Raw genomic sequence first — 26243 nt, 5'->3', positions numbered from 1 at the left:
CAGCAACATTTTCGAAACAAGGCATCCAATGCGGAAGTGTGTACTCAGGATCCTAAGGCAAAATCAGAGTTAGCAGTTATCTACCTTCTCAACACCAGAGTTTACTAGGAGGGTCAACTTGAAGCAATGTTTGTGAAAGTACTGACAACCACCAGGTAACATGCAATGTGCAGGAAAGTGATTGATTGCCAACTGTTGACACGTTGAGGCCTTCCTGATTCACTTCTTTTTGTATTTTTTAAAATTTGTTTTTTAATTGGCAGATATTGCTTTACAATGTTGTGCTGGTTTCTGCTGCACAACAAAGTGAATCAGCCATAGGTATGCATATATCCCCTTCCCTCTTGAGCCTCCGTTCCCCCGCCGCCATAACCCCATCCTACCACTGTAGGTCATCACAGAGCACTGAGCTGACCTCCCTGTGTATTACCTTCCCACTAGCCATCTATTTTACAAATAATAGTGTATATATGACAACGTTCCTCTCTCAATTTGTCCCACTCTCTCCTTCCTCCCCTGTGTTCACAAGTCCATTCTCATATCTGCATCTGCATTCCTGCCCTGCAAATATGTTCATCAATACCATTTTTCTAGATTCCATACATATATATTAATATACAGATTTGTTTTTCTCCTTCTGACTTACTTCCCTCTGTATGACAGGCTCTAGGTTCACTTCTGAGGCCAGAAAGTGTTTGGACATAGCAATGTAGAAGAGGAAATGAACCCTTATGCCAAAGGGATTTGACCAGCTGTTAACTTTGGCATAGAGACCTGAGGAGAATGAAGACAATTTAGCTCAAAACCCCACCTGAAATACTGGATGATAGAGGCAGAAGTGCCTTCATTTCCTACTTCACTCTGAATGCTGGAAAAGCCCTAGCAGTAATTCAATCTCTTTCTTTTCCCAGTGGGAAGAATGGTAAGTGGCTGCCCAGGATAAAGTAGTTCCAGTTCTATTAGTCTGGACTCATTCTCAAATCCTTTCAAAGACACACATGTTCATATTTATCCAGGGCCTAAGATCTGTTCCATTTGAGCCAATTAAACAAATGTAGAGTGAAAGGAAACACTCAGCTTGTTGGAATAGCTGGAAAGCTTAAGTACGAGTCCACACTCATTCAGTCTCTTTGATGAAAAAGACAAGCATACTTTGCCTTCAATGAGAATGGGCAAAGGTGTGTGGCAGAGGCAGAGATGTGTAGATTTGTCTAGATCCTCTCATGGGTTGAGATTTTAAAAACAATCCTTTTAACAAAATTTCAGTGAATTCCTTGGAGAATTCTAGGAAGCACAAATGTTGCTATGACTTCTTGTGAAAATAGCATAAATAGAGTTAAACTTCTCAGGTCTTTATGGATTGTAGACCAGCTTAAATCTCAGAAGGACTTCAACATCATTGCCTTCTCATAGTCTTACTCAGCTTTGAGGTTTATCTAAAGAATCTGGAGACTTCTTCCAACTGATTTTCTTGTAAAGGCACAAAGTCGTCTTTTTACAGTAAATTCATACGAATAAACAATCTTGCTTTATACTAACCTGTAATAAGTCCACTATTATCTGTAAAGTGCATTGCACACTAATAAGATAAAAAATTATTACTCAATAGTTTTTCTGCCATTCAGACTCCAAACTATCCTTAAGTTTGGAGACCACTATGGCACAATCTGATGTCTTTGACACAATTTACATTCTCTCATTTCTCCATATATTTAAAAAATTTTAGAAATGCATAATTATTCACATTTTTCCATCATATTTCATAGAGGACACTTACCTTTTACTCTTTTCTCTATTCCAGTGCTGTCCAGTAGAAGTGTAATGTGAACTACATATACAATTTACATTTTCATACAGCCACATGTTTTAAAGTATAAAGAACAAATGACTAATAAAAATTAAAAAAAGAACATATGACATCAAATTTTTATTTGTAATTCACTGTATAAATAATCATTTCATAAAATTTAATTCTATTTCTTTTAAACCAATAGATCCAACATATTATCATTTCAACATGTAATCAATATTATTATTGAGAAATTTTCCTTTTTTTATTTTTTTTGCACTAAGTCTTTAAGTTTGAATATCATGTTACAGTGTAACACATGTCCATTAGTATTGCCCCATTTAAAGGGCTGAACAATCGCATCTGACTAGTGCTATTTATTGGAGATTGCAGCTCTGTACTCTCAGGCTTATGTTTCTTTTTTCTTGTTTTTCCTTTTATTTTGTTGAAACTTTCCAACCAGATTCTTTATTTTTCATATCGTCCTCACCCCAAATACATAACTTTGTATCTTATGTGTGCTGTGCTTAGTCACTTCAGTTGTGTCCAATTCTTTGTGATTCCATGGACTGTAGCCCACCAGGCTCCTCTGTCCATGGGATTCTCCAGGCAAGAATACTAGAGTGGGTTGCCATGCCCTCCTTATATTTGGCATGAATTGAGTATCTGCCTATCAAACCTCCTACTATTTGAATCACCAACCATATCTTCTCAAGTGCTTGGCCTCTGCTCCCCAAATGAGCTTTGAGCCTTAAGCTCAAAAAAGACATGAGCATAAACACTTAGCTACAGTCCTTTATCAAAAGCGTGATATCTAACAGTGTTCTGGTGGTCACTATATCTGGAAGAATGGCTTGTTATGCTGACTCTACTCCAATAATAAATGTCAAACTACTATTTAAAACAGAAAATGTCACCAAAATAATATTATTTAAACTTATTTCCAGATTTGACAGCTTCCTGGATTTAACTCTTCTGAGAGTACTGATTGAATAAATGGCAACAGGTATCAGTTCATTTCAGTTGCTCAATCATGTCCAACTCTTTGCAACCCCATGGACTGCAGCATTCCAGGCTTCCCTGTCCATCAGCAACTCCTGGAGCTTGTTCAAACTCATGTCCATCCAGTCGGTGATGCCATCCAACCATCTCATCCTCTGTCGTCACCTTCTCCTCCTGCCTTCAATCTTTCCCAGCATCAGGGTCTTTCTCAGTGAGTCAGTTCTTTGCATCAGGTGGCCAAATTATTGGAGTTTTAGCTTCAGCATCAGTCCTTCCAATGAATACTCAGGACTGATTTCCTTTAGGATGGACTGGTTTGATCTCCTTGCAGTCCAAGGGTCTCTCAAAGAGTCTGCTCCAACACCATAGTTCAAAAGCATCCATTCTTCAGTGCTCATCTTTCCTTATAGTCCAACTCTCACATCCATACATGACTACTGGAAAAACCATATCTTTCACTAGGTGGACCTTTGTTGGCAAAGTAATATCTCTGCTTTTTAATATGCTGTCTATGATGGTCATAGGTATATATGTGTGTAAATAGCACAGCAGCTTATTTGAGAGATTTTGCTTTGAGATCGTATCAACACAAATTGTCCCTAAAAGAGCCCTGATTCCTTAACATTGAGCTGAGAATATCTTTGTTCCTGGATAATTCAATAGCCACATAATAGCCCAAGCTATCTTCATCACTAGCTGGACCCCTGCAATCTTCCAACTAAATTCTCTGCATCTATCTCATCTGTTCTTATTATGCACTATTGTCATCATTTTAAATCACAGATATGATTCTGTTTTAAGCATTCTTGAGATTAAAAGTCCTTAATGACTTAGCATCCAAACTTCTGTGAATGGCAAGGAAAGTGTAAAACCAGGGTCTATCTCTTTAAACTCATCTTGTCCCATTTTCTCCCTGTGCTTCTTTAACTTTCTTTAGTAAGCCTATCTCCTTGCCACTGAGAGCTAGTTCCCTATCTGTAACAACTGGCAGAATGTATAGATCTCAGCCAAAATTTCAATTCCTCAAAGAACTGCCTGTCCACTTTGATGAGAGTGAACTTCTCATTGGTGATTCAGTACAGTTACAATTAGATTTAATTATGTGAGTAAGTAGCTATAAAAATATCTGATTTTTTTCGTTAGCCTTTAAGTTCCACTTGGGAAGGAATGGTGTCTACCTTATTACCCTTCATGTTCTGAATGCCTAGCTATTAATAGTTCATAATAAATATAACATTATTGCATAAAGATTAAGAGCTTGGTATCCAAAGTCAAGATTTCAGAGTTAGAGACGTAATATGTTGGGAGAAGTGGCTCAATAGCTTAAAACTTCAATTCCTTGGTCTATAAAGTGGGGATACTAGTGATACCATTTTAAATGATGATTGTTAAGATTAAATAAGATAATTCATGTAAAGTGCTTACACAGTTATTTCCTTATGGAAAATGGCTCAGTGTACTTGAATTACTTTTTAGGTGATAATTTTTGCTAAACCATATACTTCCTCTGTGTTTTATTCCCTCGCACAAACAAGTAACATTTTTATACTGGGGTTTCCTATGTGTTTTATTACAGGGAAAGAATGCACTGCTGTGGCCAAAAAATTGAAATAGTTCTTTTGACAACCATAGTTTTAAATATAAATTATAAAAACATGTTTTGATTTATGCTTTTCACCTTCTTGTAAGTTTCAGTTACGTGACTGAAACATGCGTAGGTATTCAGCATGGGTAAGTGCAATCATTTCTGGGACACTGACATGTCAAGTGCTGGGATTGGCCAGTCTGATATGCCATAGTCACCAAAGAGGTGCCTCCCTGTGAAACTTTTTGGTGCCCTGCCAGCCAGCCTTCCCTTGCCAACACTCAGATCTTCTTTAATACTCCCCCTCACACCTATAGCTCCTTTATTTAAGTATGCTAAGACATTTTTGAGAAATGAGTCTTAGCCAAATATGTATTCATTACGTGTATGAAATGTATTCCAATTTCCATAGTACCTAGTTGAGTGCTTAGAGGACAGAGGTGGCCAGCCATTCAACAGCTATTTATTGATCACTGAATGTGCCTGGGTCGTTATGGGTGCAATCGTGAATGAGACAGACAGAACGACTGTCACAAGACAGTTGTTTTCCCACCCATGTCCATTTGGATACAGATAGACTTCACATTCTCTGCTTTTTCTTCTGTCTGAGGCGCCCAAGTCTTCCCTTACAACTTAGATCATTTATTTTCTCCTCTGGGGTTTGTGCTCAGACACTTTAGCCTTGTGTAATCATCCCTTTTTCATATATGACTATATTCATACCTGAGCTTCATTGGTGGCTCAGAAGATAATGAATCGACTTGCAATATGGGAGACCTGGGTTTGATCACTGGGCTCGGAAAATCCCCTGGAGGAGGGCATGGCAACCCACACCAGTATTCTTGCCTGGAGAATCCCCATGGACAGAGGAATCTGGTGGGCTACAGTCTATGGGGTTCCAAAGAATCGGACAGAACTAAGCAACTAAGTACAGCACATAGACATACCTGGATCATAACATTGAGAGCATAGGAAAGTGCTCTTGAGAATTAGAGTAACCAGCTAGTTATTTGCTGTTTGACTTTGGGTACCCTAGTTATTTCAACTACTTATCCTCTTCATATGTAAAATGGATATGCTGATATCTAACTCATAAACCATTGCAAGGACTAAATGAGATAATGTATGTCTAGTTTGGTTCTTGGTGCATAGTAGGAACTAAACAAATGTTAATTCTTATTTCTGTGCACATGTTTCTTCTCTTTCTCCCTCCATTGTATTAGGCAGTATGGCACTGGATAAAATCTTAGAGCTTAGTTAATTGCTTGTGTGAATAAATGGAGATTAATTGTTTGACAAATACTATTATTCTGGCAATACTGCATTGTGAGAAGTAATATAGCATCATGGTTAACCAACAGTACTGGCCTCTATAATGAGACAGCTTTTCCCCCAAAAAGTGGGTCTATTACTTCAGCAAGTTATTAATTTTACAAACATATTGTTATGTCTTTAAAGATGTGTAAAATGGACAGAACATGGAGTCCATTTTTAGGACTCTTATGAGAATCCAACAAGATAATGTATAGAAAGCACTTAATATAATACCTGGCAAACGTGAAGTGTTTCAAAATAATAGGTAGAGGTGATTTCTATTTTTAATGTTAGTAGGATAAATATATCAAAGTCTCAAGATGGCAGGAAAATAGGATTTTGCATATGTCATTTAATGTCTCGGTATACTTAATTCCTATGTAAATTAAGATTTCTATTTTCCATATGGGAATTTGGTCAAAATTAAAGATATCAATTATCTTTATATGAGTGAGTGAAATTCGCTCAGTTGTGTATGACTCTTTGCAACACTATGGACTATACCCCCTCAGCCTCCTCTGTTTGTGGAATTTTCTAGGCAAGAATTCTGGAGTAGTTTGCCATTCTCTTCTCCAGGGGATCTTCCCGACCCAGGGATCGAAGTCAGGTGTCTTGCACTGCAGGCAGATTCTTTACCATATGAGCCACCAGGGAAGTGCTCCTTCCCAGCATCTTATAAATAATATTTATTAATCCCTTTCTATGTAACTGGCATTGTGTTAAATTCTTTTAATGCATTATCTCATTACAACTCAATAATAGAGGTACTAATGTTGTCTCTGGGCTTCTCTGGTGGATCAGTGGTGAAGAATCTGCCTGCTAATGCAGGAGACGAGGGTTCTATTTCTGGGTTGGGAAGGGCCCCTGGAGAAGAAATTGGCAACCCACTGCAGTGTTCTTGCCTGGGAAATCCCATGTACAGAGGGGCCTGGAGGGCTGCAGCCCCCCCCCCCCCCCAATATTCAAACACAATGCAGTAACTAAACAACAACAAATATTATTTCCATTTCACAGATAGGCAAATGTGATTAAAGTGATTCATTAACTTATCTATGGATATAAAGATAATAATAGGGCTAGGAACCGAACCTAAGCAATGTGACTTCAGGGCCTCTGCTTAAGTGCTGTGCTTTACAAATGTGCTTCATGTATTAATACATCTTTGGTATCCATGACAGCAGATGATGTAGGTAAGAAAGAATGTCACTATTTTGTAGAAAAGGAAATTGCTGGAGCCAATGGTACATGATATTTTTGGTGTCATGTGGCTAATCAATTGTGGAGTTGGCCCTGGAACTTTCAATATCTAATGCTAACATGAGTATTTGTTGCTGTTTAGTTGCTAAGTCATGTCAAACTCTTTTGCAACTCCATGGACTGTAGCCTGCCAGGCTCCTCTGTCCATGGGATTTCCAAGACAAGAATGCTGGAGTGAGTTGCCATTTGCTTCTCCTTCCTGACCCAGGGCTCGAACCTTCATCTCTAGCATTGCAGGTGGATTCTTTACCACTTAACCACTGGGAAAGCCCAACATGAGCACTATCCATAACCATTCCTTGTTACTTTTCAATCAAAAAAAGAAAGGTAATTACAGCTCTGAAAGCACTTTGAATAGAACACAATATGGTACAGAAATGAGAATGATTTTTGTTATGATGCTCTTCATAACTACTGGTATTATCCTTGATGTCCTTTAAAGGAAGGACTAACAGAACTAGTTCATTCCACTGAGCCAAATGTATCCTTGTAACATCCCATTGGTGTGCAGGACACAATATTTTGAATCAACACTGAAAGGACTGGATCTGGAAGGTGTGGAAAAAAGTGTGAAATGTTCAGCCTGATTTAGGCAATCTCAGGTATGAAGATGAAGGAAAGGCCTTTTCTTACAAAGAGTAGTGACTTCCACAAATTTCTGACTCAACTAAATGTGGAAAGGCAGATTGTTATGTTGAGGGTTGGGTAATTCTCAGTGCTGCAAGACAGGGCTTCATGGAGATGAGTTACATTGGGTAGGGTCAAGGGATTGCTACCTGAAAGTGTGACTATGGAAAAACTACCACAACACACCTGTCAACACACTGGCAGGTAAATACCAACCAGGCTGCCAGATCTGGCTTCATTCTGTGCCAACCTAATTTTGACTCAGAACCTGGGTAGCCTGTTTCACTTAGTCACCCACACTCCTGCTCTGTCTGAACATTACCCATCTTATACCCTGTCCTTGTTTCTGGTTCAGCCACTCCCTTTCTGTTCTCTGGTGATTTTGCTTTAGCCTTCCTGTTTAATTTTAAGTTTTATTTAAATAAATAAATAAATGCTGTGTCCTCATTGCTGCACGCACTTTTCTTTAGTTGCAGGGAGTGGGGGCTACTCTCTGGTTGCGATGTGTGGGCTTCTCATTGTGGTGGCTTCTCTTGTTGCAGAGCATGAACTCTAGTGTGCAGGCTTCAGTAGTTGTGGCTCCTGGGCTCCAGAACCCAGATTCAATAGTTGTGGTGCATGGGTTTAGTTGCTCCATAGCATCTGGGACCTTCCCTGATCAGGGGTTGAACCCACGTCTCCTGCACTGGCAGACAGATTCTTTACCACTGGGCACCAGGGGAAGCCCTCTGTTTACTTTATAGACTTTTCCCTTAAGTAAAAACATGTATCAAATTCTGCCCTTACCCACTGTACAAAGCCTCAGAAATTCCCTAATAAGCAGGACCTTCCCTGACCAGGACAATCTGTATTGGATTTCCTCATCTACATCTTTAGGGGAACAGTACCAGGAAGCTGCAAGAGCTAGAATTTGGATCTCAATAACTCTGCACTCAAGATCCAGATTTTTATTGTTATTCTTAAATATTTGCCTGAGTTAGTATTTAAGTCTTCTGAGCATCAATGGTCTTCCTTAAAATAAGATAAGCATAATACCGTATCACAGAGACAGGGACAGGAATAGACATCTTTGGCTATGCCTTTGATAAATGCCAAATAAGCTAAAAAGTGCTCAATAAATACTGTGTGTGTGTGTGTGTGTGAAAGTCTCTCAGTCATGTCCAACACTTTGCAGCCCCATGGACTATACAGTCCATGCAATTTTCCAGGCCAGAATACTGGTGTGGGTAGCCATTCTCTTCTTCAGGGGATCTTCCTAACCCAGGGATCAAACCCAGAGCTCCTGCATTGCGGGAAGATTCTTTATCATCAGAGCTACCAAGGAACACACAAGAGGTGCAGGGTAAATTTTTATATTAATAACTGGTAAGGATTACAAAGACATGATGTCACCAAGGAGACTCTGACTCCCCAAGTCCTGTGCACAGAAGCCTTATAGTGGAACTGAAAAATGGTTCCATATTAAAATGTTCTCCCCTCTGGAAGTTGCTAGTTCAGATTCCTGAACATGTAATTCAAACCAAAAATTTTAAATTGATATGATTGATGAGAATGGTGGTGATGTACCTTGAGGCTCCTACTGAAAATAAATTATAAATTAAGATAGAATATTTTTAAGATGTAGGAATAAAAACAAGAAAATCCTACCTGATTAAGAGATGTAATGTTGTGTACACACTGCTATAATTAAAATGGATAGCCAACAAGGACCTGGTCAATGTTATGTGGTAGCCTGAATGCGAGGGGAGTCTGGGGGAGAAGGGATATATGTATATGTATGGCTGAGTCCTTTTGCTGAACACCTGAAATTGTCACAACATTGTTAATTGGTTATACTCCAATGCAAAATAGATTTTAAAAATTGGTGTAGGGAAAGTGATCAAGATAGCAGAGTAGGGAGAACTGAGCTCCCCTCCTCCCATGAGCACATCAAAAGTACAACTATTTACAAAGCAACTATCGATGGGAATGACCTGAGGACTATCAGAAAATATTTTCCACAGTTAAAGATATAAAAAAAGGAATAACAAGACAGGAAGGAGTGAAGATGTGGTATAATCAAAACCCACACCCCTGGGTAGGTGACCCACTTAAAAATACACTAAAAACATATTAAGAGGGTAAATTTTACGTTAAGTGTCCTTACCACAATAAGAGAATATGGTATTACACTGCAAGAATGAATCACTAGCAGATCTGCATAACAAGAAATATTCAACTCAGTTCATCATGAGAAGAAAAATAAGACAGAGAAAAATAATGAAATAAGAAACAGGATTTCTCCAGCATCTAACCAAGGAAAAAATAATGATAGAGGTAATGATAATAGTTCATTATTAATAATAACAGTAGTAGTTTGCCACTGCTGATAGCAAATGACCACAAATTTAGTGATTTAAAACAATATTTATTATCTCACTTTCTGTGGGTCAGTAGTTCAGGTATGGCATAGTTAGGTCCTCTGCTCCGGGTCTCACTGGTTCTCAGGCTGCAATCCAGGTGTTAGACAGACTGCTTTCTCAACAAGAGGCCGAGCTAGGAAAGAATGGACTCCCAAGCTCATTCAGATTTTAGGCAGAATCCATTTTCTCATATGACTGAGAGTCCCAATTCTTTGCAAGTTATCAGCTGGAGGCCACCTGCAGATCCTAGAAGCCACATACGGTTCCTTCCCACATTTGTTAGCCTTATTAAGCCAACAAGGAGAATCTCTTGCTCTAGTTTGCTAAGATGGATTCTTATATAACAGACTGCAATTAGGGGATGACATCCCATCACCTTTGCCAATTCTCCTGTCTGGAAGCAAGTCTCAGGTCCCTCCCACACTCAACGGGAAAGGATTACACAAATTTGTGGTTCCTGGGTGGACCATAAATTATTGGTGGGGTTGCCTAGAGTCTGTATACCACATTCTTATGACTAAAATCCACTTCCTTAGGGAAAGGAAAGTGTATTTCATTTTACAACCATTCCTCCATCATTCTAATTAGGTCTTGGTAAATTTCACGGGGTGCATCCTGTCCAAGGTAAAAATCCACATGATTGTAGTGTGGAATTGACTTGTAATAAATGAGCTTGGTAATTGTAGGGAGTAAATTCTCAACATCTTTGAGATCAGCCACGCAGTCCTGTCCACCACTCCACACTGCTGTTGGAACTTCCATACTAGAAACGTTGTATAGAGGAGGTGTAAGCTAAATAAAATTGAGGAGAGAGAAAAATTGTTTTCACAGAAAATCGTATTATAGAAGGAACATCAATTATCAGTTGTTAAGCAAGTTCTGTATGTTCCAAATGTTACTGTATGTTATGTACATACATTAACTGTTGTAGTACTATCTTAAAAATAGTCTGAAAATGCAAGCAGCATATGCAAGCAAAATTGAGAGAGAGTGACAGGGAGAAAGGGAGAACCTGATGATTGTGTGTATTCCTGGCTATTGTGAGTTTACCATTATACTTCTTATTTCAGTAAAACCAAACCATATTTTTATAAAATTTAAAATAGAGTGATTTTTACTACTTGCATTGTAAAGACCTACATATTCTATGGACTAAATTGTGTTCCCTGCAAATTCATATGTTGAAACCTTAACCCCAAGGTGATTGTATTTAGAGAAAAGGCTTTTAGGAAGTAATTAAGGTTAAATGAGGTTATAAGGTTTGGATCCTAATCCAACAGGATTGGTGGCCTTATAGGAAGGGGAAGTGTGAGAGAGAGAAAGAGAGAGAGAGAGAGAGACCTCTCTCTTCAACCAGAGACAAAGAGGAAAGGCTATGTGGACATACATGGAGAAGGAGGCTGTCTGCAATCCAGTAAGAAAGCCCTCACTAGAACCTGACCATGCTGGCACCCCTGCTCTTGAACTTCCAGCTTCCAGGACTGTTAGAAACAAATTTCTGTTGTTTAAGCCACTCAGTCTATGGGATTTTTTATGGTAGCCAAAGGCGATTAATGCACCATAGGTAATTTCAGCAGCAAGACTAAGAAGAAAAGGTAACATGGACCAAGTTATAAATTCTTAGAAAACAGTAACTTTGGCCAGGAGGAGGTTTCTAAGACTAGAAATGTGCCTGGGGAGACCTCTGACTCGGTAACTACACCATGAGTTCTCTTAGTAGAGTGATCGGCAGACAGAGCACTGGTATAGCCATTCCACATGTCACCATCAGTAGGTGGGTCTTTGCAATAGCAAATATCTTAAGTACAAGTCCCTACATCATAATACTGGGAGACCTTGGATCTGGGCTTAGAAGCAAGTGGTAAATAGGAATGTGTAGCCATGAGAAGACAATGTGAAGGGCAAAGAAGGAAATCAGTGAAGATTAGAACTAATGAGTACTGCATGCAAGGGAACGGTGGACTAAGGAAAGCCTGGTGCACTCAATGCCAAGTGCAACTGAAGAAAGAGGCTTGCTTTTCCTGACTTGGTAGTGTTCTCAATAGAAAAATACAAGGCATAAGTATTCAGAGGCAAGGATAGAGAGAGATAAAGAATAGAAAAACAACACAGCACAGAGGAAGCAAAAATATTAGCAAGCTTTAAGGCACAAGTTTATCTAAGGATCTCCTGAAATCAGAATACATTGACTGCAGTAATTTAATACCATACTCAGAATGAACTGGGAAGCCCAGAAGATGTCAAAACAAAAATGAACATCCAGATCAGGATCCAAATGATACGTGGTAGCTTTTGGCCCAGAAAATTTTCTTTTTTCACTTTTTTTTTTAGTAATACAGGATTGGTGATTATATTGGTAATTACACCTGTCTAACTTATGATGATATTACTTATAGTTGTGACAAAGGTTGTTAATTGTTAAAACTTATATATTGTTTACAGTTTAAGTTTTCTTTTCCTGCCTAAAGTTCCAAGCAAAAGATCCATAATTGAACCTGAACTGCCATGTATTTTGATAGAATCTATGAGCACAATGACGGAGTTAATACCTGTGATTCAGCTTTCATCCAAGTAGGTATTTGAGTTTTATAGGGTAAGGTCATCACCTAAAAAGCTTTTCCTAAAGCAACTACATACTCTTGCTAGTACAAGGAGCTGTTAATCACAAGAGTAAATAGCACTCTGACACAGTATGTGAGTTTGTATGTGTGGGCACACACCTCTCCACACATATACAACTATAGCAGTTTAGGGGAAAATCAGATTTTTTACACTACTTGAAGTTATGCATTTTCACTATCATAGTTATTATGGTAACAGTGAAATTGCTTAAAAAAATCTCCAAATTTCCACATGCTTGATTTGAAAAAAATCCACATATCTTTGTTGCCTACTTATTTAATTTGAGCTGTCTATTAGCCAGAAGCTGAAGCCATCATTGGATTTCCTTAAATACTGGAAAAATTAACAACAATGCCTAAACACTTTAATATGGAGTTTTTTCGCAAAGGAAAGTTTTCATATATAATGTCAAGATATAAATGGAAATATCATTATGTGGCAAACAGCATTGCTTTTTTCTAAAGGTGATAATCCTGTCTGGAATATCTTTAATCATTCATAATTGTTTTTGAATGAGCAGTAAATGACATCCAAAAACTGATTAAGATAATGTTAGTTCGTTTTATGAGGTTCATTTATGAGGGATGGATAAGAAGCCAGAGAATATGCTTTATAAATAAAATTGTGCATCTTTAATTCTTTCTTTAAAAATATGGTCTTAAGTGCTGAGAGTTTCTGTTTTTTTGAGAAAGAGTAAGTGTAACAGAAGAAGAATGGACTTTTGATCCAGGAACCCTGGGTGGTATTCTGGTTCTTTACTAGCTAAATAATTTCTGACAATTCACCTAACCTCTCTGAGCTTCTGGAAAAATAGAGACAATTTACCTAACCTAATATTTATCTGAGAAGGTCATGCTGAGAATCAAAAACAATGATATGGCAAGTGGTAAGTTCCCCCCCAATAGCATCTGATCTATACAAAGTATCTGGCATAGTGAATGCAGCATAGTTAGTAGGTGCTTGATGAGTAGATACTATTTTTACAAACTTCATTTGCAGTATGCAATTGGTGATTATTGTTATTGTACCTGGTGGAAGTGCTTCATATTCTGATCAGGGTTTCCCCAATCAAAAGCTTGGAAGCGACCAGAATTAACAGCCTATAAAAAGATACAAATAATAAACACTTTAAAATGATATACGAAAACAACATACATGTAAAGACAGTAAGCAAAAAATATAAAAAAAAGATTGACATAATGTCCCACGCTTTAGCACATGAGCTAAAAGTCAAAGTTTAATAAGTGAAATAATAAAAATGATAAAAATTGATACAAACTCATGGGACTATCTTTTCTTCCTTTTTATACTTTTCCAATGAAAATCTTCGAGCAGTGATGCCTTTAAATAAATTCTATGCTGTGTACATAGACGTATTTTAAAAGATGCTACATTGATTCTTGAACATCTTGGCTTCAGGAATTTTAATATTTTTTGAAAGACACTAGCTATACATTAAAAAATGACTGCTACTATTATTAAACTTTATACCTTGTTATCGTATCAGATGGTCTACGATATTATGACTATATTCCTTATTCTTAAACATTTTTGCTACCTTTGAAAGGAATGCTCACTCAAAAAACTCCTTCAAGGCTTTCTGAGGTATAGTGTCTGTCTGTCTTCTGTCTATATGGCCAAGCAGCCTGACATGTTGTCAATAACATGGCCACAGGCTGAGTGTCTGAGACACTGTGTGTGCCCTTTTGTTATTTTAAGTTTTGGACTTCAGATTTTAATATAGAAACATTAATACTTCTAGGGATTCCTTTTTCTGGTTATTTGCCACCCATTTGTATCGAGGAGACATAATTTTTACCTTTACCTCAAGCACTTCATTAAATTATTTTCAGACTACTCCAAAGGTTTTTTTTAACTTGATTTTTTTTCACATGAACTGATTTCATTCTGACTTTTTGTTTGAAATGTTTCTCATTGTGATTTATATTCACAGAGGCAGTAGTCTGCTGTGGTTGAAATTGTGTAGGTTTTCAGCAATGAGAGGCAATAGAATGTACTATATAGAACTTGGGTTCTAGCATCAAACAGACCTAGTTTTAATCCAGGCTTAATGGATTATTAAATCTGTGATCCAGGCTATATATGCATCTTCTCTAAACCTGTTTTCTCATCTGTGCAATGGAAATTACAATAGCATTCTGCTTATAGGGTTATGAAGATTAAGTAATGTATGAAAAGCATGCGGCACCTAGGAACGGTCAAGAAATCACTCTTTTTATTGATATTGTTACCATCATGTCATTATCATCATCCTTGCTTTAGCTGTCTACGTAACTTATAACCAAATATTTTATCTCCCCACCCCACCCACTTATTTCTATTCTCAAGAGAACTTTCTATCAAAGGAGAAGAGATAGCTTTAAGAAGAGTCAACTGTGAGAGGTAAGGATTGGCTATGACGTTTTTAGAGTGGGGAATATCAATGGTTTCATTGAAAGATTGGTAGGAGAATTCATAACAGACAATGAGATATATATATCTGGACAATAAGAACACATTGTAAGTGCTAAATGAATATGAAATCGAAGTTGTATTATCTGGAAAATTATGCCTTTCAGAATCTACCTGTCTCCTCACCAGTAGGAAGTCCTAAATCTGGAATATCTGTCTTCCTTTAGGAACTTGAACACTTATCTCTTGAGGGTGGAAATCTTCAAAGAATTTCAGAAATCTTCAACTAGTATTTAAGACTATCTATAGCAGTGATTGTCAACTTTAAAGCATGGAAGAAATTTATCAGGGTGTAGGTTAAAATTCAGATTCCTAGGGATTTCAGATTCTTATTCAACTTTTTAAAGTATTTTAAAATTAAGATATTAATAATATTAATAATATTAAATATTAGACCTCCCCCACTTGTACATGTGCACACACACATACACACACACTGACATATGTGGCTTAGAAAGCTATACCAACTGAATTTGACTTATCGCTGAGCTTGCCAAATCCTGAGAAATATAGTAACACACACAAAAAACTTAAATGGAGAGTAAAAACAGAAACCCTTAGTCCATTTAAAACCCTCTGTAACATTCAATGTCCTTTAAATTAGGCAGTATTTCCACACTCTGAAATTGCCTATATCCTAGTTAGAGGGTAAAAAGATCTTTCTAGAATAGCATTTATCATGTTATGTATAGCTCTGTTAGAGTGAATGATTTCCCGAAAGAGGAAACACTAGACAAGACAATTAGGAGTAATCTGAAGATCAGAATTCAGTCAGAATATCTGGGAATACACAGAGGACCTGGAGAATAGATGAGAGTAAAGAACATTGACACTAGTTGATCTGATTCCAGAAGTATCCACCCAACAGTGCCATAACCCACAGAGTGAGCTCTCCGGACGTGCTCCTCAGGGATCTTGCAGAGATATGTGTGTGTTATATCAGGAAGTGGGAGTACATACCTGGGCCCAGTGCAGCATGGTCTGAACAGATGTTCCCGCAGAGCTCTGTGCAAAATAAACATCTAAGCGACTCTGCAAAGTAAAAAGATTATTTCTTACCTGAAGGCTAATCATGTAATCACACCACAAGTGAATCTGAGTGTATTCTTTCCCTCTCTCACCTGACCCAATCTCTCTCTCTCAGAATAAACATGTACCACATCCTGTGAAGACAAACTAAGCAAAGAAGCCCATCTTTAAGAATTATCTCTTCCCTCACCTCTATTTTCCTGCCTAGGGAAGTGTCTGTGTAAAGCCCACAGAGGACATCCTGTGGTCAAAGACAAAAGGCAAAGCACTTTTTCTTTCCTGGTCCAAGAATATAGTCAAGAGATATTTAATGAAGCCTCAAATCCTCCTACTCAAGCAGGTGGACTCTCAGCTTGGGTTGGAAGCCATGAACATACTAGTTACATTCCAGGAGACAAAAAGGCTTTGAAATGTGGTTTCCATGCAATTTAGAATGAACTCTCCTTATCTCTGTCCAACAAAACAATTGCTTTCCTGGGTCTGACAACTTACACGTACCATGTTTAAGTTTTTCGGATCAAATCCGCTCAAAGTAAATATAAAGTTGCTGCAAATACGATGAAATATCTTCCGGTTGCATACCTTGGTGGCAATGAATTGGTTAAAAAATGTGTGCGGAGAGAACATCTTGTCACCGAATAATACCTGCAAGATCGATTTAAGACACCATCAAATTTCATGGATGTGAATGTCAAGTGGAAAACGAGTGGTAATTCAGTCAAGCACTGGACATGGTGACATCTGCTCAGTACTAGCCCTCAGTGAAACCAAAAAGCCCATTAAACTTTGTCTTTGTAGTCCTCCCAACTCACCTCTTGAAGCTTTTTCTCCCAAGATCCTTTAGTTGAAGTGTTTTTTTTGAGCATCCCCTAAAAATCTAGTCTCCGTAGGAAATGGCTAGGGCTTTGGGGGTCAGTGATACCCTGGTTTGATTCTAAACTCTGTCTTGTATTTACTTTTCTATTATCCTGAATTTCCTCAACTATAAAATAGAAAATCAATGTGCACTAAGAATTTCTGTGTAGATAACAAATCACATTTAAAACACACCTAGTGCAAAGTAGGCAAGGTGATAGAGTAGAAGGACCCTAAGCTCATCTTCCCACAGGCACACTAAAATTAGAACTATTTACAGAGCAACTGTTGATGAGAAAAACTGGAAGACCAATGTTTGGCTAATAGGAGAGGAGAAGAGAAAACAAAAACAAAAGCAAAAATTTTAACTCTCTAAAAGTTTATACCATGCCTATCATTTCATTGTCAAATCCTATAAAGTTTGTCTTCTTTAGCACAACCTTGGCTAGGTTTCTCAACTGAAGTGTAACAATAATTCTATAACCATTTCCCTCATCTTTTGCCCTTCTTATGTATTTTACTCTCATTCACTTCCATTTGGTCCCCAGGAGAATTTTTCTAAAAAGAGCATTATGCATGTCATTCCTTTGTGTAAATACCTCCCATGATCACCCACCATATATCGAATATAACCCAAGCTTCTTAACTTGGCATTTAAATCCACATTTCCAATATTCCTACATTTCCTACAGAATCTATTCATACATTTCCAATATTATTTCTCATACCTTTCACAAATTTAAAGCTAAATAAAGTCAATTACATGTGATTTCCCAAGACTTGAGCTTCACCCCTTCAATGGTGCTCAGGTTTCCCTCTTAGTTTGTAAAGACTTTCTACAAGACATTGTAAATTGAAATCTTGTCCTTTAGCCCAAACTCAGAAATGCCATCCAGGAAGTCTTCCATGATTCCAATGCCTAGAAACATTTTCTCTGAGTTTGTCTGGCAATTTCTTTGATCTATCATTATGATTTTGCTGGAATTTCTATTAGGAATTAGAGAGTTAGTCACATGTGGTAGCTTCTCTATTAGAGTTAATGCACCTTACGGGTAATATTTCTAAAACTACAAAACTGATCAATCCATTTCTCTGTTCAACATTCTTCAATGACTTCCCATCACCAACAGAACAAAACTCTTTAACATGACATAGCTGCTTTCTATGAACTGTCCGTTATTCTCTTCTTGGTCAAGTCTTCCACCATTCACACATTGCCCCAATTTTCAGTCATGCCGATTGGCTGAAAAGTAGCTTTATAGGCATAGCTGTTTCCTGGTGCCATACTTTTGAAACAGTAGCTCCTAGATCATCTTTTTTTTTTTTTTTACAAAATTGAATTGAACTGCACTACACTATAGGTAGATCAAAACATTTTGAAAGTTGAAGCAGAATTGGGCAAATTGAGAATGTGAAGATCCTACCATCTCAAAATATCTCTTAACTTTGTGGGAATGCTGAAGTAATTTAACAAGAAGTCTGATGCTGTTTGCCTGATAATGTAGGACCAGGTTGGACTGAAATCTCTATGATAAAAGATGCCCATGTACTATGAGGGATCTGTGAGCATTTTTCACATTGTTACCGTAGTTTTGCTGCTACAGTCTTTCTTGGTTGTATAGATATGGAATTAAATCGCCTTGGGCTAATTTGCTTATCTCTCACCAATCAGAACTCCTGGCTTCTATAAAAATTCTTTCACTTTTGTATGCTTTCACTGAAATCACTAAATAGTCTAATCATCTTCTGTCTGTCACAGGAGAAGCCCCTATTACTGTTTAACAGGAAAACACATCAACTCGCAAAGAACAATTCTCTTCATTGAGCAAATAATCATTTAGTTAGCTGGCAACCAGCAGAAATCATCTGAGGTCTAGGATACTGTCTAGGTTTTGAGGAATTGACAAACAGAGTTGACAAAGTGTGGGCAACTTTGGACTTTTAGTGTTCTATGGAAATCATGACAGCAATAACAATAGCTGGAATTAATTGAAGGCTAACAATGTGTAAGAGATTTACATATATGTACTCACTTAATCCTCAGAGCAGCCCTACAAGTAGAGACTACTATTATCCTCAGTTAATAGATGAATAAAGTATTTCCTAGAATTAAGGTCTCAACCAAATTCACCCGGCTACCTATGATTCAAATTCATGCCATCAGACTCCATACAGTCTGAAATACTACACCATACTCTCCTTGATACAGTAGGGGGCAGTGGAGAGAAATTTAACCTACTAAATTAAACCACTGATGCTTTTGAACTGTGGTGCTGGAGAAGACTCTTGAGAGTCACTTGGACTGCAAGGAGATCAAATCTAAAGGAAATCAACCCTGAATATTCATCGGAAGTACTGAAGCTGAAGCTCCAATACTTTGGCCACCTGATGCGAAGAGCTGATTCATTAGAAAAGACCCTGATGCTGGGAAAGATTGAGGGCAGGAGGAGAAGTGGATGACAGAGGATGAGATGATTGGATGGCATCACTGACTCAATGGACATGAGTTTGAGAAAACTCCAGAAGATGGTGAAGAACATGGAAGCCTGGTGTGCTGCAGTCCATGGGGTCACAAAGAGTCAGACATGATTGAGCAACTGAACAACAAGAACAAATTAAACCAATCAATCAGCCCATCAATCAAATCAGCTCTTGCCATATCTGTGATTGAGGAATCATGTGAGAGAGAAGCCTCTAAATAAAAAATGAAGACGGTAGAGTAGAATGGCATCAGAGTGAGCATCCTGAACTCAGCTGGCAAAATTGTGCATCATCAGTAAACCTACGTGTGTACCACAAGCACCTATTTTATTCTTTCTAGATGCTCAGTTGTGTCAGACTCTGTGTGACCCCAAGGACTGTAGCCTGCTGGGCTCCTCTGTCCATGGAATTCTCCAGGCAAGAATACTCGTGGGGTTAGCCATTTCCTTCTTCAGAGGATCTTCCTGACCCAGGGATCAAACCTGAGTCTTCAGCATTGTGGGCGGGCTCTTTACCACTGATCCACTTGGCAAAACTTTATGTCTCAAGTTGGCTTTTCTTGAAATCAGTAGAAATAGAGATCGTTTTAGTTACTACAGACTGAAACCTGGGGAAAAGTTGTCACATACCTTGACTGCTTTTCTGGAAAGATTTGTAAATTTTTTCATAGGACTTTGGGTGTATTTCAAGGTTGTGACTGGAGCCAATGCAAAAAATATCTTAATCCTTTTAGCCAGCTCTGGATTAGTGGAGAATGCTATGAAAGCTGAAAGGGAAGAAGATACTAATTCATGGATTTAGAACAATCCTTACTTAACTCACTTTAAATGATAGTAAAAGCAGTTATATTAAAAAAGAAAACAAAGACACTCAGAGTAAGTACCATATTGGGGGCAAGGATTTTTAAATCTCCAAAGATGAAACTGGCTAATTCAGAATAAAGTGAGTTTCCTGTTTCTGAAGGATGCAAATCTACTTATAGAGAATATTACAGAAAGGATTCAAATATCTGTTGTCAGGCAAGTCTAGGTAAACTCCAACGGCCATTCTAGCTTGATCATAGTCTTTGGTATCAGACAAAACTGAGCTAGAATTTTGGTTTCCCATTTGCTAGCTGTGTGAAAACTTGGGCAACTTACCCCCCCTTTATGAGTCTCAGCTTTCTCTATCTGTAAACATGGAAAATAGAATACTTATAGAATAATTCTTTCAAAGGTTAGATTTATATATATGTAGAGTTTCTAATGGCATTATCATGATTAGAAAGGACTCATAAGTTCAGCCATTTATAAAATATGGATGATAATGCTCTCAAATGCCTGGTATAAATGCTGTTAGCATTGTCAAGGTCTCTAGCTGAAAAGAGAAGAGAGAAGAGAGTGGAGAGTTTTATGGCACTGCCAACATGGCCCATCCACATTTAGCCTACCCTAGCACCCACTGGGTACTAACTAAAAGTCACATTGATTGTGGCATATGATCACTGAGATTTGTAATTCTCTGCTTTCTTTTTAGTTTCCCTTACTAGACTGTGAGCTCTTCAAGGGAAAGATGTATACCATATTTATCTTTGATTTCCTGGTATCTAACCCAGTGTCTGGCAAGTGTTTGCTGGGTACACAAATGAATAAATAAATAATTGACTTTCTTTCAGTCTTTCCATCGATCTCCAAATTTAGTCCTGAGGGGGCAGGAAAATCCCTTAGTCAACCTCACTTTATTTACTCTTCAAAAGACAGCCAGGTGTGATGTTTTTCCAGTTCAAAGTCCCCACAGCTACAGACTGCACAGAGGGAAGAAATCCTGACCCCTTTCATGAATATGAAGAAAATCTCCTGACACCCTCAGATCACATCTGCCCCAAACACACCAATGGTGGTGCCTTGGGAGTGGCCCACGTAGTAGAGTTGCTCTTGTCTGGTTTTCTCTATGATAAAATTGATTGTGGCTGGAAGGTCATATTTAGCCATCTCATCCAAACTGCCAAAGGAAAAAACAAAACAAAACAGCATTAGAAAAAAATCATCTCATTGTTAGGCTTGTAATACCTAAATATATGTGTTGCAGATCTAGATGCTTAGCTTTTGTTAAATGTAAGACTAGAATCAATACATGATGTCAGGCATCTTCTGAGGATCTCGTCTTGATCCAAGAGTAACTTTGTATTAAGAAACTGAAAACTCTGACTTGCAAAGCCTACAGAGTTGTTGTAGTTGTTTGGTTGCTATGTCATGTCTTTGTGTCCCCTTGGTCTGCAGCATGCCAGGCTCCTCTGTTCTCTACTGTCTCTCGGAGTTTGCTCAAATTCCTGTCCATTGAGTTAGTGATGCTATGTAACCATCTTATGCTCTGCCACCCGCTTCTGCTTTTGCCTTTGATCTTTCCCAGCATCAGGGAATGGGATCTTTCCCAGGATCAGCCCAGTCTACAGAGGCTTTTCACTTAATCCTATAGCAGATTTACCAAACTCCTTTGAAAAGAAAAATTACCTGGAATGCTTATTTTACAAACATAAAAAGTGAAGAGACTTGCAGACCTCAGCCCAGATAGACTGAATCAACATTTCCAGGAAAGAGGCCTCAGGTGCTTTCTCTCCTGTGTGTAGTCGGGAAAACACTCATCCAGGGAATCATGATGCTATTTGCAATGATGCCATGACACAACTGCCCTGGGATGTGGAATTAGGGGATGACAAATGGCTTCCAGGAGTGAGGTGGGAATCAGGTCAAGGAACAAGCAGCTTTAGTGACCTTCAAGGCATGGTTCTTTGCTTCACTACAAATGCCAGGCTTGCTTCTGTGACTCAGTTGGCCTAACTTCTAAGACAGACAGCACCCTCAGGACTACTGTTGGCAGGTTGGCTCCATGGAGAGATTTCAGCACCCTCAGTCTATGGAGGACAGAGTTCCTTCACTCCTCAGTGAATAAACATTGGAGTGTCATCTCTGCTCAAGTGCTTGGCTCATTTTGACTTAACCGGAATGTCTGGTTCTCAGGATTTTCAACTAGAACATTGTTTCTGTTCCCATTTCTTGATCAGTGTCATTATTCCTCTTCATTAAGCGTACCATGTAAATTTCTGGACTGCACGTTGACAGTGTGATAGTCCTGGAATTTGCATTTTGATTTTTTTTTCTTTCTTATATACTTTACATACACATAGGCCAAGTGGAGTGTTTAAAACAACTATCAGTGCAATAATAAGGGCATTTCTTCAGAGCTTGTGAAGAAAACCTGGGTAGAAGAAGGTATGTTTATTTCCATCTTGTGGATTCCACAATGTGCAGTTGGACAAAAAGGGAAAATTCAAAAGGGTAGTCATCCATATAAAAGAGCAATGTACACATGTTAGTCATTAGTAGTGTTCTTCTTACCTGAAGGCCCAGTATTCTGGTGACTTGGGTGAAAATTTCAAGTGTTTTCTGGACCAAGTATTTCCCCGGCTGTTCCCCAGCCACACATCATAACCCACATCTGCCAGAAGGAAAGCCAGGCTGTTGTTGGGCAGGTTGCAAATCCAGTTACTGGCAGATGCAACTAAGCCATGTTGCAAATACACAACAGGCTTTGGCGCTGCAAAACACAAAGAATGAGAATTTTTTTGTCTGAACTTCCTTGGTGCCTACAAGAAAATTCTCTTTTCTGAATCCCTGTAATACAAAAGAGAGGTTAAGAAAGGAGATTTGGCACCACCAGGCAAGTCTAGGTTTTAGGATTTTGAACTACTTCTGAAGCTGGTCAACTTATTTATCTTCTCCACGTCTTGTTTTTCTCTTTGTAAAACTGGGATTATGTCCAAAGCATTGAATTGTTAAATAGTTGTTGGAGTCAGAGTGCCCCGCTTCAGAAATCTCTTCTGCTATGTATCAACCTCCTTGTGCCTTAGTTAACTTATTTTGTAATGGGGGATAATAAAAAATGTGGTCTTATGGTGTAGTTATAAGAATTAAATTAGAATTAAAATATAATTTTGTTCAGCCACAATAATTACCTGCTCTATAATTATTCACATTAATGACACTTTATTTCTCAAAAAGCATCTGATTACAAAGCTAGTATTTTTCCAAGATAGTAACAAAGACAAGAAAAATACCATTTGTTGAATATTTCACTGAATGCCAGGCACTATGCTAGTTAATTTGCATTGTCAGGAAGTGAAATGCAAGGTTTTAAGTGAAATGTACACAAGGTAAAATTGTTCATTTGATGTAAAAATTCTGCTCACAATGTAGAATTGGAACAATTTGATTAAAGAAAGAGAAAAGAAAAGGAAGGAAATGGGGAAGTGGTACTGAACATTGAGAAGAGAAAGAGAAGTGACTAGGATATTTCTGTCTTTCATAAAAGGCTTATGATGCTGTGTTGGTACCACAGGGCTTTCCCACAGGTCCCTTTGGGGCTTGACCAGCTTCCTGAGATTGAGTAGGTGAGACTGGACTCTCAGAGAGCCTCAGCCATCTGGAAGCAAGGACCAAAATCTATATCCATTAATCCACCTTTTGAGAAAAAGACAGAAGGAAGAGGTGTTACTAATTCTGCTAAAATACCACCAAAGTGCAGTCACAATCCATAGTTCGTCTCTAATCTGAGCCCTCAGGCAGCTACTCATTGTAGAGACAGCTTTCCTTCCATGCTTTTTGGCAACTACCTGACAGAACAGACAAGGTGAAAGTTCGGGCAAGTAAAGTTCTCACGAGTATTTCCAAAGGTAATGGAGTTATTTTAGGGAACGGTTGGTTCTATAAAGTGAGCAACACTGTTCCATCTAGATTGCGTAAGATATTTTTTAATCTTCTAACAAATAATCCTTCTGATATTGGAAAGTTTGTTTATACAAAGCTCCAAAGAATAAAAGGCGATAAGAAATGAGAGAAGCAAACAATTCTTGCCAAGTGGATCCTGTCTTCTCTCAGATACTAACCTGTATTGCAGGGACCTAGAAATGGCTTTTTAATTACAATCAAGTATAGAACTAATAGGGTCAGGTTTACTGTAAAAAATAAAATCCAAATGACTTGTGTAGAGAACTAATTACAAATGAAATAAAAGCACTGAGAAAGCTATTGCAGTAGCCTGAAAGATAACTGATAATGTCAAAGATAAAGATAATGTCTAGGCCTGGACTTGAGTGACATTGAAACTGAGTTTTCAGATTAGAGAGACGTTTAGAAGGCAAAATTGGTAAGTCTTGGTGATTTGCTGAATATAGAAAGTGAGGGGAGAAAAGCATCAAAATGACCCTAGAGTTCTGGTTTTAAAGCTGGAAAGTGGGTATTCCTAGAATAAGACCACATTTTCTTTTGTTTCCGTGTTTGTTGAGAAAGAGGACAAAATGATGGAGAAAAGGAAAGACTAAATAGTGTATGCCAAAATGATTTAAACACTCCAGCATTATACAAATGAAATGGAAGAGTGGAGGTGATGGTGATGATTTTCTTCCACTAGAAGGAGGAATAGAAGAGAGTAGGCTCTATTTTAGAATCATAGCTGTCCTGCTGCTATCAGCACATCCAGGAATCTCTCCTTAGGCATTATTCCTTTCACAATGAAATAAATCCTACCTGTTTTTGGACATCCTCTTCCATGAGGAATCCTGTAAATTCCGAGGATATAACCATCTTCTGTGACAATGTCATATGTTTCATAAGGATAGCCCCAGTAGGAAATAATCTGGCTCTAAAAAGGGGAAAGGAACATGTATACCTTCATGATAAAATGCCCAAATTTTTACCCAAATTGCAATATAATACTTTAAGTCACAACCTACTGTTCATCTGCGTTTTGGAATAGAATAGAGCAGGAAAATCAGGATAACTTGAGGAGGGTTTTAAAAGGAAGATGCATGCCAAGGTGTTGGTAAGGTAAGGTGGTGATCATACATGGTAGTTTTCTTGGAATGGTATTATTAATGCACTCAGGTTCACTCTCCAAATATTTTTGAAAAATTATATCATTGATAGTTCTATTAAAGTTCTAATACAAATGGGTATGGGTGGGGGCATGACTGTACACAATGTATACAAGAAATATGTTTTCCATTGGAATGAAGCACATAGTAAGCATTTTCCACTGGTCTTTTTTTGTTTGTTTTTGTTGTTTGCATAGATCTATTTCATTCCACTTTGTTCTAGTCCCCTTCTGATATGAATTCCTGCATGTTAAGATATTTTTGTTTATAAGCAGCCCAAACCAAATCTGGCTTACTAAACTTAAAATGTACATGAATGTAGTTCATAAATCAGAGAAACTGCTCTAGAAAAAACCTCAGGAAGAGCCCAAGGATTCTCTAAAAATATCATCAATAGGAATTCGTGAACTTTCTCTTCAGGAAACCACCATGAGATGGTAGCTCAAACCACCAGCAGAGGGAGCCTTACTGCCCCAAATTTGGGTCAGGTCTTTCAGTTCTTTGGTTAGTCAGCTATGCCAAGGAACAAAGGTTGGAAACACAGATTTAGTCAATTTAGAATTTTTAAAAACTAGACAAGCATATCAGTTATATCTAAAATGACACCAGGAAAGCCCTAAAATGACAATAGCTTAATAATTACTTATCTAAATATTTTCCCTTAATGAATGACTTACAATATTCATGTTAGCTTCAGGATTTGTGGTGCTTCCTTTCTTGTGATAACCATATACAGGTCCAAGAAGAAGCATCCAGCATGTTGGTGCTAAAAGCTGCCACATTTGGAATCTACCTGTAAGAGGAAATATTAATATATTTGTCATCAAAGAGAATTCTAAAAGTGAAACTCCGTGTAATCTCTCTATAAGACTACTTTTGGAGGGAGTGGAAAGATCCTTC

The 26243-nt window shown here is 38.0% G+C and overlaps 1 protein-coding gene across 4 annotated transcripts in view; it reads right to left on the bottom strand.

Moving 5' to 3' along the window:
- Positions 1–9966: 9966 nt before the first annotated feature.
- LOC122708995 (lipase member K) overlaps positions 9967–26243 on the bottom strand; it is a 37251-nt gene continuing 20974 nt past the window's right edge. For 3 of the 4 annotated variants that reach the window (XM_043925962.1, XM_043925963.1, XM_043925964.1), the window contains exons 2-10: positions 26021–26136; positions 24997–25111; positions 22810–23008; positions 21306–21415; positions 20065–20219; positions 16598–16744; positions 16031–16102; positions 13627–13698; positions 9967–10768 (exon numbers count right to left, since the gene is read on the bottom strand). In XM_043925962.1, coding sequence (XP_043781897.1) covers positions 10535–10768; positions 13627–13698; positions 16031–16102; positions 16598–16744; positions 20065–20219; positions 21306–21415; positions 22810–23008; positions 24997–25111; positions 26021–26125 — 1209 coding nt within the window. In that variant the 5' untranslated portion in view covers positions 26126–26136 and the 3' untranslated portion in view covers positions 9967–10534. The remainder of the gene's footprint in view (positions 10769–13626; positions 13699–16030; positions 16103–16597; positions 16745–20064; positions 20220–21305; positions 21416–22809; positions 23009–24996; positions 25112–26020; positions 26137–26243) is intronic. The other variant, XM_043925965.1, reaches the window with a different exon arrangement.

The sequence above is a fragment of the Cervus elaphus genome, chromosome 15, assembly GCF_910594005.1.
Source record: "Cervus elaphus chromosome 15, mCerEla1.1, whole genome shotgun sequence".
Lineage (NCBI taxonomy): Eukaryota > Metazoa > Chordata > Mammalia > Artiodactyla > Cervidae > Cervus > Cervus elaphus.
This window is presented reverse-complemented; position numbering and strand designations above follow the sequence as displayed.